Here is a 17,052-nt window from a genome sequence, read left to right as displayed (position 1 = left end):
AGAAAAAGAAGGAGAGAATTTTAGGCAACGAAATTTTTAATCTTAGTGGTACACATTTTAACAAAGAGGAATTAAAGGTTTTAGATTTAGGTCTAAAATACGCCCCCCACAAAAATATAGATAAATTTGGAACATATATAGATGTCCAAAAGTTTTTCAAGAAAATTAAATATAACATTTTTTTTTAACCTTAAGGGAGAACACAAGACTACTACAGACTTACGTTTTAAACATACCGATTGTCACAAGTTAGCCTAGTTCTGTCTGTATATTCTTACCTCCTTGCTGCAGTGCTTCTGTCTTGCTTCCCTTCACATGTGGTGTTTGGGCTTCTATGGGCGTCGCCTGCTCCACTGTGGGTTATATCCTGTTCCTGTCAATTACTTCCTGGGTCACCTCCCTGTTTGCTTCCCATATATATACAAATGCTCAGTGCACTGTTCCTTGCTTGAGCAACATCCCTGTTCTCTGAGCTCCCATCCGTGTATCCCTTGGCTATTGTATCTGATCTCCTGTGTACCCACCCGGCTTTGTTTCTCCGTCTACGTTTGTCTGCTGCCTGTCCTGACCTCGGCTTGTCTCTTGGATCTCCTTATAGTCTCCTGTTTACCCTGCACACGCCAGCGGTCTCCACATTCTCAGCTGGGCCTACCTGGGGGCCGCGACCTGGTTCCAGTCTGCTGCAAGTCCATCCCCACCATCAGGGGAAAGGGTGAAGAAGCAGGCTGGGGCTTAGACTCCGCGCCCTGGGGAATCCTGAGCTGGGGATCTATAAGGGCTCACTACCACAGCCCCACTGACAGTTTGCTCAAGCCATGAGCTCGCCGGAGATACCGCAGCCACTTCAGGATCAACTTCAGAGTTTGGAACAGAGAGTTAACGTTCAGCAGGCTTATCAAGAACAGATTATGCAGTGTCTGCAGGCTCTTTCTTCTCGTTTGGATCAGCTGCAGATTGTTCCTACTCCCGCTTCCTCCGTTCCAGCTCCTGTGTCCGCCCCTGTTGCTTCCGCTTCCGCAGTCCCTCCAGCAGAGGTCAGTTCTGCAAAACTCCAGCTGCCTCCGCCACCTCGCTTCTCTGGGGACCCCAAAGCTTGTCGGGGATTCATCAATCAGTGCTCAATCCACTTCGAGCTAGCAGGCCATTACTTTCCTACTGATCGATCCAAGGTGGTGTACATGATTTCACTCCTGTCGGGACCAGCGTTGGCTTGGGCCTCGCTGCGAAACTGAACTGCATATTGACCAACAGTCATGTTTCCTTGACGAAGACGAAGAAGGGCTCCAGAAGCAGATGAGGCCCTGCCAGGCACATCAAAGGCTTTCCGTAATACCTTTGATGTATATTAAAAAAGAATAGCGCGCAAATGCAAAAGAAATGGGTATGCTCCCCCAAATTTTTTGCCTGTTTATTATGTATTCGGTCTGACCAGACTATCGAGGTTGAGCAACCCTCCCCACCCCCCCCCCCACACACACCTGTACTCAATCAGTGTCCACCATCAAGTGGATATAGGAGGAGTCCCCTGTAGTGCATTTGTACATCCTTCCCAGCAAGGAGTATTATCTCCAAGGGTTAGGCTGGATTCATCTCTTTTTCATGGATAGTGTAGGACCCACTGATAATGGGGTACTTTGACGCAGTAGTGGGCTTGAGCACGATATGGCCATATGGTGGGACCAAACCCCCATTTTTATTTATGGATTGTCTTCAGATTTGGTAGTTATTTCTTTTGCATTTGCGCGCTATTCTTTTTTAATATACATGTCTTTTGGTTCATAGCTGCAGCAGCTTTAGAAATACATGGGTATGCTCCCCCAAATTTTTTGCCTGTTTATAATACCTTTGATGTGCCTGGCAGGGCCTCATCTGCTTCTGGAGCCCTTCTTCGTCTTCGTCAAGGAAACATGACTGTTGGTCAATATGCAGTTCAGTTTCGCACCCTGGCTTTGGAACTGGCATGGAACAAAGAGTCTCTTACTGCAACATTTTGGCAAGGTCTTGCAGATCATATTAAGCACGAACTAGCTGGCAGAACTGTACCCACCACCTTGGATGGCTTGATTTCCCTTAGCATCCAAATTGATGTCCGCTTCCAGGAGCGAGATCTGGAAAGGACTGTGTCACGTCACCCCCCACTGCATCACCTTGCTCCTGTTGTCCAGAACATTCCAGAACAACCCATCTCTCCCGCAGTATTGGCTTCTGAAGAACCCATGCAATTAGGCCGGACACGCCTCGCTCCACAAGAGAGGTCCGTCGCCTGAGACTCGGCCTGTGTCTTTACTGCGGAGCTGGTGGTCATATGATAAAATTCTGCCCCGTCCATCCGGGAAACTCTCGGATCTAGGTCGCTCAGAGGGAAGCGATCTAGACCAGAATCTGAACTCTGCCACCTACCCTCGATTTGTTATACCCGTCTCTATTCATTGGGCCCTAAATTCTTATCAAGTTTCTGCATATGTAGACTCTGGAGCAGCCGGGAATTTCATTGAGCAGTCTTTGGCCACTGAACTGGGCATTCCTCTAGTTCCCCTGGCTGTGCCTCTAGTTGTTTCGGCAGTGGATGGCTCTACCTTGGCCTTCGGACCCCTACGCTTCAGAACAGCCTCCATCACCATGCATGTCGGTGTCCTTCATCGGGAGGAAGTCTCCTTCCTGATACTTCCCAAGTCTTCTAGTCCCATCATTCTTGGACTTCCATGGTTGAAGAAACACTCACCTTATCTGGATTGGAACTCTGGCCAAGTGTTATCTTGGGGGTCGCAATGCCATCAGACCTGTCTCCCTAAGGTGTCTCCACCTCTCCGTGTACCTGTGGCTGAGGTCTCTACCTCTCCAATTCTTCCTCGGCAGTATCTGGCCTTCCGAGATGTCTTTTGCAAAAAAGCTGCTGACAGTTTGCCTCCTCATCGTCCCTACGACTGTGCGATTGACCTCCAACCCGAGGCTTCACCACCCCGAGGTAGAGTCTACCCTCTCTCCATCCCGGAGACCCAAGCCATGTCCAAGTACATCCAGGAAAATCTGCAGAAAGGATTTATACGTAAATCCAATTCTCCTGCTGGGGCTGGGTTCTTCTTTGTGGAGAAAAAGGATGGTACACTCCGGCCCTGCATTGATTATAGAGGTCTCAATGCCATCACCATTAAGAATCGGTACCCGTTACCCTTGATTTCCGAACTTTTTGACAGGCTACGAGATGCTCATATTTTCACCAAGTTGGACCTCCGTGGAGCATACAATTTGATTAGGATTCGAGACGGGGATGAATGGAAAACCACTTTTAACACCAGAGATGGGCACTATGAATATCTCGTAATGCCTTTTGGCTTGTGTAACGCCCCAGCTGTCTTCCAGAACTTTGTTAATGAAATTTTTTCGGATCTCCTATATGTTTGTGTCATCGTGTATCTGGATGACATACTCATCTTTTCTCCAGATTTGAACACTCATCGCCAGCATGTTTGTACGGTTCTTCAACGTCTTCGGGACCACCGCTTGTATGTGAAGTTGGAGAAGTGCCTCTTTGAGCAAACCCAAGTTCCTTTCCTAGGCTACATATGGCACTTTTCCACTGCAAGTACCGGCTAGTACCGGTTCGGCTCTACTCGGCCCTGCTTGGCCCGGTTTGCTTTTTCACTGCGGTACCGCATGGTATAGTGTCGGAACGGTTCGGTACGGTACGGTATAGGTTTGCTTTTCCACTAAAGTAGTACTAAAGTTAAGTGGGTGGGATAACAACGGGGTGGGTGTGATTCTCTGACCAATCAGTGGCTAGTAGTGACTGCATGCAAAGGATTGTGGGATATGGTACCAGTTTGGTACCTGTTGGAACCACAATCGAGTAGGTACTGTTTTTTCAGAGCCGTACCGTACCGTACCGTTCGGTTCCATGCAGTGGAAAAGCAAACCTATACCGTACCGTACCGAACCGTTCCGACCCTATACCATGCGGTACCGCAGTGGAAAAGCACAAAAGCGTGCCGAGCCGGTACGGTTTCATGCAGTGGAAAAGCGCCAATAGTCACAGATAAAGGGCTGCTTATGGATCCTGCCAAACTTCAGGCCATCTCCAACTGGCCTCAGCCTTCTGGTCTAAAAGCAACGCAACGGTTCTTGGGATTCACCAATTTCTATCGCCAGTTCATCCCTGATTACTCCTCTCTGGTGGCACCCATTACCTCCTTGACCCGGAAGGGTGCCAATGCCAGAACCTGGCCTCCTGAAGCTGTCGAGGCTTTCCACAAGCTCAAATCGGCCTTCCTATCGGCATCTATTCTCAAACGTCCTGACATTCTTCAGCCTTTCTTCTTGGAAGTAGATGTTTCGTCCTTGGGGGTGGGGGCCGTCCTTCTCCAAAGGCATGACAGTAAGCTCCGCCCCTGTGCCTTTTTCTCTAAGAAGTTTTCTGATGCAGAGAAAAATTACACCATCGGGGATCGGGAGCTTCTGGCTATCAAGCTGGCACTGCAAGAATGGCGACATCTACGGGAAGGGTCTCCTCATCGTATTCTGATCTATACCGATCATAAGAACCTCCAGTATCTGCAGTCCACCCGATGTTTAAATCCCAGGCAAGCACGATGGGCTCTCTTTTTTGCCAGGTTTAATTTTGACATCACCTTCCGGCTCGGCTCCAAGAATGCTCGTGCGGATGCCTTGTCCAGATCATTTGACGTTGCAGACTCAGAGTGTCATATTGAACCTGAACATATTATTCCTGCCAATTGTTTCCTGGCCTCCACTCACCTTCAGTCTCCACGTATCCCTCCCGGAAAGACCTTTGTGAGTCCCTCCCTTCGCCCCAAGCTTCTCAAATGGGCACATGACTCTAAACTCTCTGGACATCCTGGTGTGCAACGCACCTGTGCCTTCCTGCTGCGTTACTACTGGTGGCCCTCACTCCGGAAGGATGTTGAGGAATATGTCCCGGCTTGCTCCATTTGCGTACAGTCTAAGTCCTCTACTTCAGCTCCAGCAGGTCTCCTGTTACCTCTACCTGTTCCAGATGTACCGTGGCGCTGCATCTCTATGGACTTTATATCTGAACTACCCCTATCAGCGGGCTCCACCGTTATCTGGGTGGTGGTGGACAGGTTTTCTAAATGTGTCACTTAACTCCACTTCCAGGCCTACCCTCTGCTGTCACTTTGGCTTCCATCTTCATTAGGGAAATCTTTCGTCTCAATAGTATGCCCTCACACATTGTCTCAGATAGAGGAGTTCAGTTTACGGCCCTCTTCTGGAGAGCCCTGGCCATGTCATTTGGAATCAAGTTGGATTTCTCCTCAGCTTTTCACCCACAGTCAAACGGTCAAACGGAAAGGGTTAACCAGAATGTGGAACGTTATCTTCGTGCCTTTCTGCCCATCAGGATGATTGGTTAGACCTTTTACCCTGGGCAGAATTTGCCCTCAATAACCATGCTAATGCCAGCACTGGTGAGTCTCCCTTCTTCACGGTATTTGGCCACCATCCTTCAGTACCATTTCCTGTTCCGATCTCTGCTGAGGTGCCGGCGGCCGCAGAGGTGCAACGGTCTCTCAATTCTATCTCGGCAGATGTTTCCAAGAATTTACATCTGGCGGCTTCCAGGTACAAGGTAGCTGCAGATCGTCATCGCCGTGTGAGCCCCAAAATTCTCCCTGGTGATAAGGTTTGGCTCTCTACCAAGAATATCCGTCTCAGGGTACCCTCTATGAAGTTTGCTCCCCGTTTCATTGGTCCCTTTACAATCCTCTGCCAGGTTAACCCTGTCGCTTTTAAGCTCCGTCTTCCGTCACATCTAAAAATCCCCAATGTTTTCCATGTTTCTCTTCTTAGACCATACATCATCAATAGGTTTTCTCGTCCTATTCGTCGTCCTTCTCCAATAGCCAGTACTTCGGATCAGTACGAAATCAAGCAAATCTTGGATTCCAAATTCTCCAGGGGGAGGCTCTTGTATCTAGTGGACTGGTAAGGATATGGTCCTGAGGAGAGATGTTGGATTCCTTCCACTGATGTTTCTGCACCTCGTTTGGTGAAACGTTTTCATCAGAAGTTTCCTCTCAAGGCTGGGCCCAAACGAGTGGGGAGGCCCCGTAAGAGGGGGGGTACTGTCACAAGTTAGCCTAGTTCTGTCTGTATATTCTTACCTCCTTGCTGCAGTGCTTCTGTCTTGCTTCCCTTCACATGTGGTGTTTGAGCTTCTATGGGCGTCGCCTGCTCCACTGTGGGTTATATCCTGTTCCTGTCAATTACTTCCTGGGTCACCTCCCTGTTTGCTTCCCATATATATACAAATGCTCAGTGCACTGTTCCTTGCTTGAGCAACATCCCTGTTCTCTGAGCTCCCATCCGTGTATCCCTTGGCTATTGTATCTGATCTCCTGTGTACCGACCCGGCATTGTTTCTCCGTCTACGTTTGTCTGCTGCCTGTCCTGACCTCAGCTTGTCTCTTGGATCTCCTTATAGTCTCCTGTTTACCCTGCACACGCCAGCGGTCTCCACATTCTCAGCTGGGCCTACCTGGGGGCAGCGACCTGGTTCCAGTCTGCTGCAAGTCCATCCCCACCATCAGGGGCAAGGGTGAAGAAAAAGGCTGGGGCTTAGACTCTGCGATCTGGGGATCTATAAGGGGTCACTACCACAGCCCCGCTGACACCGATCTTAGAAATCGGTCCGTTTTAAAACCCAAGGTTCCCAATAATGATTGCCTATTAGCTTTTAGAAAAATGGTGGAACACGACATTAAACAGATGGAGGTACATAGCAAAAAAGATAAAGGAATTTGGGAAGCGATCAAGAAGATTGAGGAGAAGAAAGAGGTAGTGATACGCCCTGCGGACAAGGGTGGAGGCATCGTCATCCTCAAAAAACAGGATTATGAGGATGAGATGAAAAACCTTTTGCAAATCCCAAATACTTACAAGAAATGAAAAGGGAACCCAGTGAAAGAATACAAGGAGAAATTGAAGGCATACATAAACAAAGGCAAGGAACTAGGTATACTTACGGACAAGGAGGCCAGATACCTATTACCCAAATCCGCTAGAACACCGGTCATATACCATCTTCCGAAGGTACACAAAAGAATGGACAAACCACCAGGAAGACCAATTATCAGTGGTATCAATTCTCTGTTCTCAAGACTGGGAGAACACTTGGACAAAATTTTGCAACCGCTAGCATGTAAGGGCAAATCACACTTAAAGGATAGTACCCAATTTATGGAAGAAATTAAGAACCTGAGGATAGAGGACTCCTGGATTCTAGTAACGATTGACGCCAATTCATTGTACACAAGCATTGACCAAAAAGATGGCCTAGAAGGTGTCAAAAAGGCACTATTTGTAAATACAGATCTGAGACAAACACAAATCAATTTTATATTGAGGGTCTAAAACTTGCTATGGCAAGTAACTACGTTTGGTACAACAATACTTTCTATGTACAGTCTAAAGGCGTCGCAATGGGGGCTCGATATGCCCCCAGCGTCGCAAACCTGTTCATGGATATGCTTGAGGAACAATTGGTATATGGCACTAGGAGATCGCACCTTAAACTTTACCGTCGGTACATAGACGATATCGTCATGATATGGACTGGTACACAAAACTCTCTCGATGCCTTTCTAGATGAACTTAATAACAACATCTATGGTATAAAATTCACGGGAAATTGCAATCTAGAAAAAAATTGATTTTTTGGATCTTCAAATTTTTAAAGAAAACGATATCCTACAAACCAGGACCCATTTCAAGCATACCGATAAAAATGGGTACATACCTATGTCAAGTTGTCACCATCCAAAATGGAAATATAATATACCGCGGGGACAATACATGAGGATTAGACGTAATTGCACAAAAATAGAGGACTTTGAAACTCAGGCAGAGGTACTAACAGCCAGATTCGAAGAAAAGGGATACCAGAGATCCACCTTGGAAACAACTAAAAACCAAGTCAAAAATATGAAAAGGGAAGACCAATTTGAAAACAAGAGACGAAACAAAGAGGGGAACTTTGAATGCGCTTTTATCTCGGATTTTAATGTGCAATATAAATTAGTTGAAAAATGTTTTAATAAATATTGGCCAATTTTAAAATCAGACAAAACATTCTCTAAGATTCTACCTAATAAGCCTCGCTTTATTTATAGGAGGGCTCCCACGTTGAGGAATAAACTAGTGCACAACGTGATAGACCCACCCAAAAAAGTTGAGATTTTCCCTAACATGAAAGGGTTTATTCGATGCCGAAAATGCCTGGCATGTAAAAATAACCCAGCACAAAAGAAAAAAAACATGGAATTCAAATCTAGGGTTAACAGAAAGGTTTTCCAGATTAGAAACGTAATAACCTGCCATACCACGCACGTAACCTACATTATAGAGTGTCCGTGCGGCCTGCAATATGTGGGAAGGACTACCCGACCTCTCATGGTACGCATTAGGGAACATATAAAAAATATTAGGAATGGTTTCCCTAAACATAGCCTATCGAGGCATTTCAAAGAGGCACATAATCGTAACCCTAAAGGCCTAGTGTTCTATGGAATTGACACCATTAAAGAAAATTGGCGAGGGGAGAATAAAACATGAAAGATATCGCAAAACGAGACTAAGTGGATATACCAGCTCGAGTCACTCCAGCCTGGGGGACTCAACCTGGATATCGATCTTAACTGCTTTATCTCTGATTTTTAACTTTTAAGAATTTTTTAGAGGACTTTTTAGAGATTTTTTAACTGTGTTATTGATTATTTGCATTCAATGGATAAGAATTTATATAACGTGTGAATATTGGACCACAGGATGGACTTCTACACATAGATTTCCTATATGCACTTTAAATATTGGGTATGTATATAACTGTTTAAAACTACCCCTAACACAGTTTTGGATACTGATTTGTATGGCCAATTTTTATGGGATTTTTTATGGTAATTTTTTCACTAAAGTAATTTTTTATCAAAATTACTCCCCACTGTACAATATCATAGATACATCCCTTAAAATATTTTTAACATTTTTAATATTTTTAATTTTTAATTTTTTATATATATTCAACAATTTATAACCATTGTTTATAATTTTATATATATATATATATCTGTAATTCCCCCTTTTTTAAATTAACAATATATATTTATATTTTTCTCTACATATATGTATGTACATTTATATTTATGAGATTAATTATTTAGCACTTTCTATATTTATTATTTTATATTTAAAACTTGGACATTACATTTAATATTTTCCCAAGTTATAAATAATTTATATTAATGGAGGGCCTCTTGTTTTATAACGTTTTAATATTTTCCAATAAAATATATATACTCTTCTCCTCTAAATGAGATAGAATTGACAGGATATATAAACTACCAATTGCCTGTTAATAGATTCCCCCAACTAATAATCTGGATCGCATTAAAAAATCTTTTTATTTTTATTTATTTTTTTATCCACCTATTAACAGTCTTTTTATAGATATTTACTGCTTTTTTCCGAATAACAATTAGGATCGCACCATGTTCTACCTAGCAACTATTGACAACATTCCATGCTTTTTTCTGATTGATCATACAACAACTTCACATCACTAATTAGGAACCTTTTACATATCCCAATTCTGCCTAGTAACAAATGACCACTTCCTTCCTAAGTAACCCCAAGCGATTGGCTAGTTGAGTCTGTTTCATCCGGTTGTCTAGTAACCACACTATTTTTATACGGAGCGGAGGTGACGGCAGTTACGCTTCTGAAGACGTCATTGATGACGAAACGCGTCAAACGTAACTACGTCACTTCCACACTGGTGGAGCGCAGATCCGGCGGTTGGTCAGCACAGCGTCCCGGAAGCCACCGCTAAAGAGGGTCTTGCGGTCCCTACGATTCCTATCGCCTATGTTTGCTTTTAAAATGTGAGTACATTGTTTATCTTACAATAAAGAATATATTATTTAAACATTACATCACTATATGAGATTTCCTTCCTCTATATGGAACCCTGGATCCATGCTTTATGAGCACAATGGGTATATGATCTAAACGGTACACACGGCCACAGGAAAGGGATCAGCTTATGGGACCATCTTGGACCGGACAGTGGATTTAGGTCTTACACGCTAACTAACCCTGTAGGGGTGATAATTTCTGGTGAGTGCGGGAAAAGTTGGGACCAAGGGAGCACTGTTTCCACACCCGGCACTTTTATACCCGGAGCACCACGAAAATCACCCACGGAGCCGAATACCGCTACAGCCCACTTTTATATGGACTTTATATGAACTTGTTTTTCTCTTCACTTACCTAAGCGATTGAGCTTTTTCTAAAACACTGTCATAGATCTCTTATATTATATATAAAATACATATTTTTCACTTTTTATAGATAAATTTATATTTGTACCACCTGCACTAATAACACTTTTCACTATTTATTTATAATATAGCCTTTTTTGAATTGCCAATCACTTTATGATTTGATAAATTCCACCAGCAATTGATTCTGATTAGTAGTTTATGTTTTTTCAATTTTTTTCTCTCGGCTAATCAGAGATACTATAGCAAATATCATTTGACCAAATCTATCACTATTGCACATGCGCACGTATATTTAGTGATATAGTTGGAAGCTATGCGCACAGGTATATTGCACTAATTCACTTTATATTCACATTATATTTATTCAGCTGTATTAATTAATAATTTGTACATTTATACTGTTTTATATTGCACTTTTAATTTTATTTTTATGCATTTATATATATGAGCTGTTCTTTTTCATATGAGATATTGATTCACCCGTATTTTAGAGAATTTTAGGCAGCGCCAATTACCTCACTATTTTTACACTATTTTAATATTGACCTTTGGTCTATATTTTAGGGGTAGGCAGCAGACATTTTTTAAAATATTTTAGAAATACACTATTTCTCCGTAGGGCGGATACTATTGCCAATCAATTAAAGATGATGACTTTTGCAAATTAATGTGAGTGTTGCACACCTTTTTCTATCCTATAGTTTTGTAGTTTTGTACACACTTTTGGTATACATATAACTGATGTATATCTTGAATTTTTTAGAGAGGTTTGAGCTTAAATCCATTGGGTGATGTTTGGAGATTGTATATTAATCATGTCTGAAAGCAATGTGAATCTAATGTCAATCAAGATGACCCGCCACCATGATGACCCACCACCTTTTAATTTTCCCCTACAGCACTATTGCCACAAAAAACTGCAGCAATGGATCCCAGGTGACTTCATGATTCCAGGTTAGTTTTTCAAACAGCAGCCAGTTAGGATCAGTCATTTAGATGGATGATGGATCTCTACTGCTTCAGTATATGGCAGCTTCCCACTGTCACTGGTTTCAAAGGAAGTCATGAGTTGCTTGCACCCGCCATGTCCCTAGGAACCCCTCTTAACATCACCAGGAATCCCCACCACTTAAGCAAAGGGATAGCAGTGACACCACTGCCCAAATATGACTTCTGGCTATATTTGGGCAATGACGTTATTACCATCTACGCCTCTTCCCTTATATAGCTGATGACATTTAGCTATGAATACCACTGGGATTGGTCATGTGTGCCACGTCATCAGTTTTTCTTTTCAGTCAGGGAATGGCAGCATTGTGAATACTATGGATTTCACAGGGATTTTTTTTTTCTGGGGGGGGGGGGTATTTTTTTAATATAGGACTTGTCACATGTTTGGGTGTCTTTAATTCTGGAATAGATTTTCTTTTTTTTAGTAGCGGTACTATGGAGTACTCATTGGTCATCACAGTGATCACACAGTGTTATTTACAGTGGTGACTGGTGACCCCCCCTTCCCCTTACTACAGGGGAAGGAGAGAGATTAGTCCTTCTCAATGGGGACAGGATTAATGGATTAGTGGCTGCAGCTGCTGATTCATTCATTCAAATGCTATGACACAGAATTATTTTATTTTTAACCCTTTTCCACTCCTTAATCTCCTTTACATACTAGCCATAATACAGTTAATAGAGTTCCTAGTGGCCTGTAAAATTAACCCCTCACCTCCCTTTTCCTGATAATCTGAACATTACCCCTTCATCTCCATCCATCTACTGTATACAAATAGTACAATAACCCCTTCCACTGTCTTCTTCCACTATGTATGACATGTGCATTGCAAGTATCTAGTGCACCTTTACCAAGCTCCATGTTTATCCCCCTCAGTACCAGGGTGTTTCTTCATTTTCAAAAATATTGGGCAAAAATTGAGAAAGTGGTGCCTACTTTCCAAAAAAGGGTCATTTGGGGATTTTCATACTTCATAACGGAAAGGGAAACTTTTTTTCCTTTAATTTTGGCCTTTTTATAGTAAAAAAAGAACAAAACAAAAAAAAAAAAAAAAAACAGTTATTAAATACCACCAAAAGAAATCTCTTTTAAATACATTGTTGCACGAGTAATTGCCAGTCAAACAATCATATCAGTGAGAATTGAAAAATGGCCTAGTAAGGAAGAGATAATACAGGCTAGTACACAATTGATAATTCAGAGTTTCTGAGTTAACTAACCTGCACAGATCATTATCAAGACAGCTATTGACCACATGAACACAAGAAATGGGTATATCTGTGGCGACTCTGCAGGATCTGCTGTGGAGTACCTCTCCAGCATGTTGACAGTCCTCATTAGATTGGTCACAATCACAAAAAGCCAGCATTTGGGAAACGTTGAAAGGCATAGATTCATAGAATGAGCGCATTGTCCTATGACAGTCCTTTACAATACATGTATTTCCATTAACAGGGCAAGATTTCATAAGTATAGCCAAATGCTTATTGCATACAGAGTCCCCAATGCAAAGTGCTGCAACTTTCAAGCATGACATTGGACCTTCATATTCTGAAAATGAAAGTCATATTATTAGAATCATTTGTAAAAACATAAAAATTTACTGACGCATAGGTGGCAGTTTTCATATTTGTTAAATACATCAGGACTTCAGGTCGCATTGCTTCAGTGCACATTCTAGCAAATCAAATCTAAAATGCTGTCAATTGTTAGCTTTACATAACACACATCTATCTATACCTCATCTCTTCACCTCTACTCATAGTAAACATTTTACTTTTTAAGTTATGATATTAAAGTGAAACTGCCAGCTAAGAAATGTAGAAGCACCATTGCTGACATTTCTTGAAAGCTGTATACTTTGTTATAGGATGTATGTGTGAGATGCTCTCAGGCTGTATGGGAATGAAGTCCTGTGCCCGCCGCTGTGAGTGCTGGCCAAGAAGGGTGCTTGTCTATGCTCCAGGCAATGGTAGAGAATAACTAGGTGTCCCGGAACATCCCCATGAGTAAGCTCTGGTGGGGGGAGTGAAACATGTTGGGGGCATGGCCTGGTGGGGGACTGCCATTCACTACCATACAGCAGGTCTTGACTTGTGGTGGCACCCAGGACACCTAATTACTCTTTGTATTCATTATACTTGCTTTACTAGGATGATGTGATGCTTAGCCCGATGCCTAGGTTAGGAACTATAGCTGGCAAGTTATTCCTCCTCCTTTACCAACCCATGCTCCCTTAAGGAGCAGGCTTACCAATAATTGGTTTTCCCTGGGTCTTGGAGCACAATTATGTAGTTCCTAGCCAGATGGCAAGAGGACAGAACAAATATAGCAAGACAGGGTAGTCATGAAGCTGGCCAGATATAAGGCAGTAGCTGACAGAGCACTCCACAGTCAGGACAGGCATTGAGCAAGCATAATCCAGTAAACACTTTTAAACTCAGATCAGGCAAAGAGCAAGTATAATCTAGTAATAAGTCCAAAGGTCAACGCATGTAGCAAACAAGTGTAATCAAGTATATAGTTTCAAGGTCAATTTGGCAGCAATCCAAAAAGAAGTAAAGGTGAAAGGCAGAGGTCAAAAACAAGGAATCCACCTACAGGTAACATCGTAGGTAGGGCCAGTGCTGGGACAAGGTCAACCACCACCCTGGACGAACAAGCCAAGCTGCGCCCCCCCCACCCCCATGATCAATTAGCTTACACACACCTGATCATCTATGACTACATATAAAGTGCAGAGGTCAGGATTGGATAAATTAAAAAGTACAAGGATCAGGAACAAAAATAATGTACAGTGTGCAGGAGACAGGAGAGGAAAACATACAGAGTGTAGAGGTAAGTTGTGTGTAATATACAATGTGCAGGAGTCATGAGCGGGTAAACTACAGAGTGCAGAGACCAGGAGTATATACACCCTAGTGCATAGCAGTACACCTATGAGGCATTTTACACCTAAATATATACCCACACATACATCAAACACTCACATGTGTCTTTTCTGACTTTCTCTTTTATAAAAAAATGTTTAGATCCCAACTCCAGGAAAAAAAATAAAAAATCACCCTTGCACTGGGGCACCCCACTCATTTAATCTAGGGGCAGATAATTAAAGTGACTTTTTTTAATAACAAACATGTCATACTTACCTGCTCTGTGTAATGGTTTTGCATAAAGCAGCCCCCGATCCTCTTGTTCTGGGGTCCCCCACTGGCACTCCTTGCCCCTACCCCTTGTCGAGTGCCCCTTAGCAAGCAGCTTGCTATGGGGGCACTTGGGAGGGCTTGATCCCAAGCTGGGTCATGGGGCCCCCTGCTGAGGAAGTCATGCCTATTGACGTAATGCATACGGGGGAAGGAGTCTGACGTCACCTGCAGCTCTCTGAGGTCCTGGAACACATGTCTGCACTTTCGCTTTCATCTGGCACTGTGACAGTGCCTTGCTTGTGAGTGATGCTTTATTTTTTACTTTAATAAATGTCCTTAATTAAGCGGAGAGCATTAGATTGTTTTATTTATCTTTTCCGGATTGCCATACATGAGTTTCTGAGAATCTGTTGGATCCTGGATATACAGATCTTCTGGCTGTCTCTGGCTTACTGATACAAAGTGTTGTGACCCCTAGTGGTCGAATACAGGAGGTGAGAGGCTGTATTATCTGTGGTGGAGGAGTCACGTTTACAGTGTCGTTTTAATTATTCCTGCTTTTCACTTTGGAAATCAGCTTTTAAGGACTTTATGATTTATGATCCACATGCTTTTTATTGTGCATTTTATACATTTTAATGTGAATGATTTTATGCACTATTTGTAATTTTATAAATATGACCAAGTGAATTGTATCTCACATGAATATGGAACCAAAATACCAGTGCTGCAAACAAAATTGTGAGGGGGTGTATCCCAGACTTTCGGTGCTGTAAGTAGACTACCAAAACATATAATGTGAACAACTCATAAATATTCAATTACAAATCACATGTATGTGGGACCAAAATCCCTGTGCTGCAAAAACATTTTGTGAGGGGATTAAGACCAGACTCCTGGTGCTGTAAATAAAAGTGTAAATAAAAATGTAAAATACTATACCGACGTGAAAAATCCTAAATAATATTGAAACAACTCTAGTAAAATTCTTATGGTTCATTTGCACAGAATTTGGTGTGGGAGTTACTGCCAAACTCCCAATGCTGCATATCAAACACGCAATCCACTAAAAACAAACAGTGCACTAATGACCTACTGCTCTTGTGCACATTGCTGGATCGAGATGGGGCAAGTATCAGGGGGGAGCTTCACAAACTTCAGTCTTTAGAAGCACTTTAACCTCCCCGGCGGTATGATTCTTTTGGATTTTAGGTGCTGAAAGCGGTACCATTATTTTGCATATAATTCTTGTGAATGAGCAACCCAAACCAACTGTATACATTTATTATATATATATATATATATATATATATATATATATATATATATATATATATATATATATATATATACATATATATATGTATGTATACATGTATTATGTATACATATATTATATGTATACAGTTGGTTTGGGCTGCTCATTCACAAGAATTCCGTATATATACTGTATAGATATATATATATATATATATATATATATATATATATATATATACATATACATATATATGTATATATATATATATATATATATATATATATATATATATATATGTGTATATACATATGTGTATACTGTATATGTGTGTATATATGCAGGAAAGGGCACTGGGGGGCAAACTAATGTGATTTTATTTTATTTTGAATGGTATCAGTGTGTTTGGTGTGTTTTTACATTTGAATTTGCCGCCGGTTCCACCCCCCTGCGAACGTCACATCGCAGGAGACGGAAGCCGGGGCACGGAGACGATCGGGAGGAAGAACCGCCGCTAGACACCGCCGAACACATCGCTGGATCCCGGTGACAAGGTAAGAAACCTCTTTTACAGGATCCTGCGATGCTTCTGGTGGTACCCCGAATGTGGCTCAGGGTTACCGCTTGTGGCTCTGAAATGTAACCCCGAGCCACGCTCGGGAATACCGCTAGGAAGGTTAAAGTATAAATACTTAAAGTGATTGTAAGTTCTCATTTTTTTCAATAAAAATAACAAACAGGTTATACTTTCCTCCTCTGTGCAGTTGGTTTTGCACAGAGCAGCCCAGATCCTCCTCTTCTCGGGTCCCTCTTTGGAGCTCCTGGCCCCTCCCTCCAACTTGCTATGGGGGCACCTGATCCGAGCTGCAGCTCTGGGTATCCATTCAGACATGAAGCTGCCATTCGGCCCCGCCTCCCTCTCCCTTATGATTGGCTACGGTTGATTGACAGTAGCAGAAGCCAATGGCGCAACTTCTGTGTCTCAGCCAATCAGGAGAGAGAGTCCCCGGTGGCTGAGGTGCATGCAGAAACTGAGAAGGGTAAGGACTCAGAGCCAAAACTCAGAGCCCAAACCCATTCACTGGACAAGATACTGGATATAATTTCTAACATTCCTGTAGTGCAAGATGAGAGCCATTTCTTATCCCTAATGGCCATTGGCAATTAGTGGAGACTGAGAGAATAAATGGTATCCCAGTGTCCAGGCCTCAGAAGAGAGACTTCAAAAACTGAAATTCTCAAGGAAGTAAAAAGCTGCTGTCTATTTTTTTTTTAGTAGAGAACCGGACCTGATCCCCTACCCTAATCTAAGGGGCATGG

General features: G+C 42.6%; 1 protein-coding gene across 1 annotated transcript in view; it reads right to left on the bottom strand.

Annotated features, from left to right (window-relative positions):
• Nucleotides 1-17,052, bottom strand: part of GFRAL (GDNF family receptor alpha like) — a gene marked incomplete at its 3' end in the record, with an annotated part of 100,965 nt that overhangs the window by 19,163 nt on the left and 64,750 nt on the right. Inside the window, exon 6 of the mRNA XM_082252408.1 lies at nt 12,549-12,879. Within this exon, the coding sequence (XP_082108534.1) occupies nt 12,549-12,879 (331 nt within the window). The remainder of the gene's footprint in view (nt 1-12,548; nt 12,880-17,052) is intronic.

The sequence above is a fragment of the Pelophylax lessonae genome (genome assembly GCF_965119305.1).
Source record: "Pelophylax lessonae genome assembly, chromosome: 3".
Taxonomy (NCBI): domain Eukaryota; kingdom Metazoa; phylum Chordata; class Amphibia; order Anura; family Ranidae; genus Pelophylax; species Pelophylax lessonae.
Note: the sequence above shows the minus strand (reverse complement) of the source record. Positions and strands in the feature narration are given on the sequence as shown.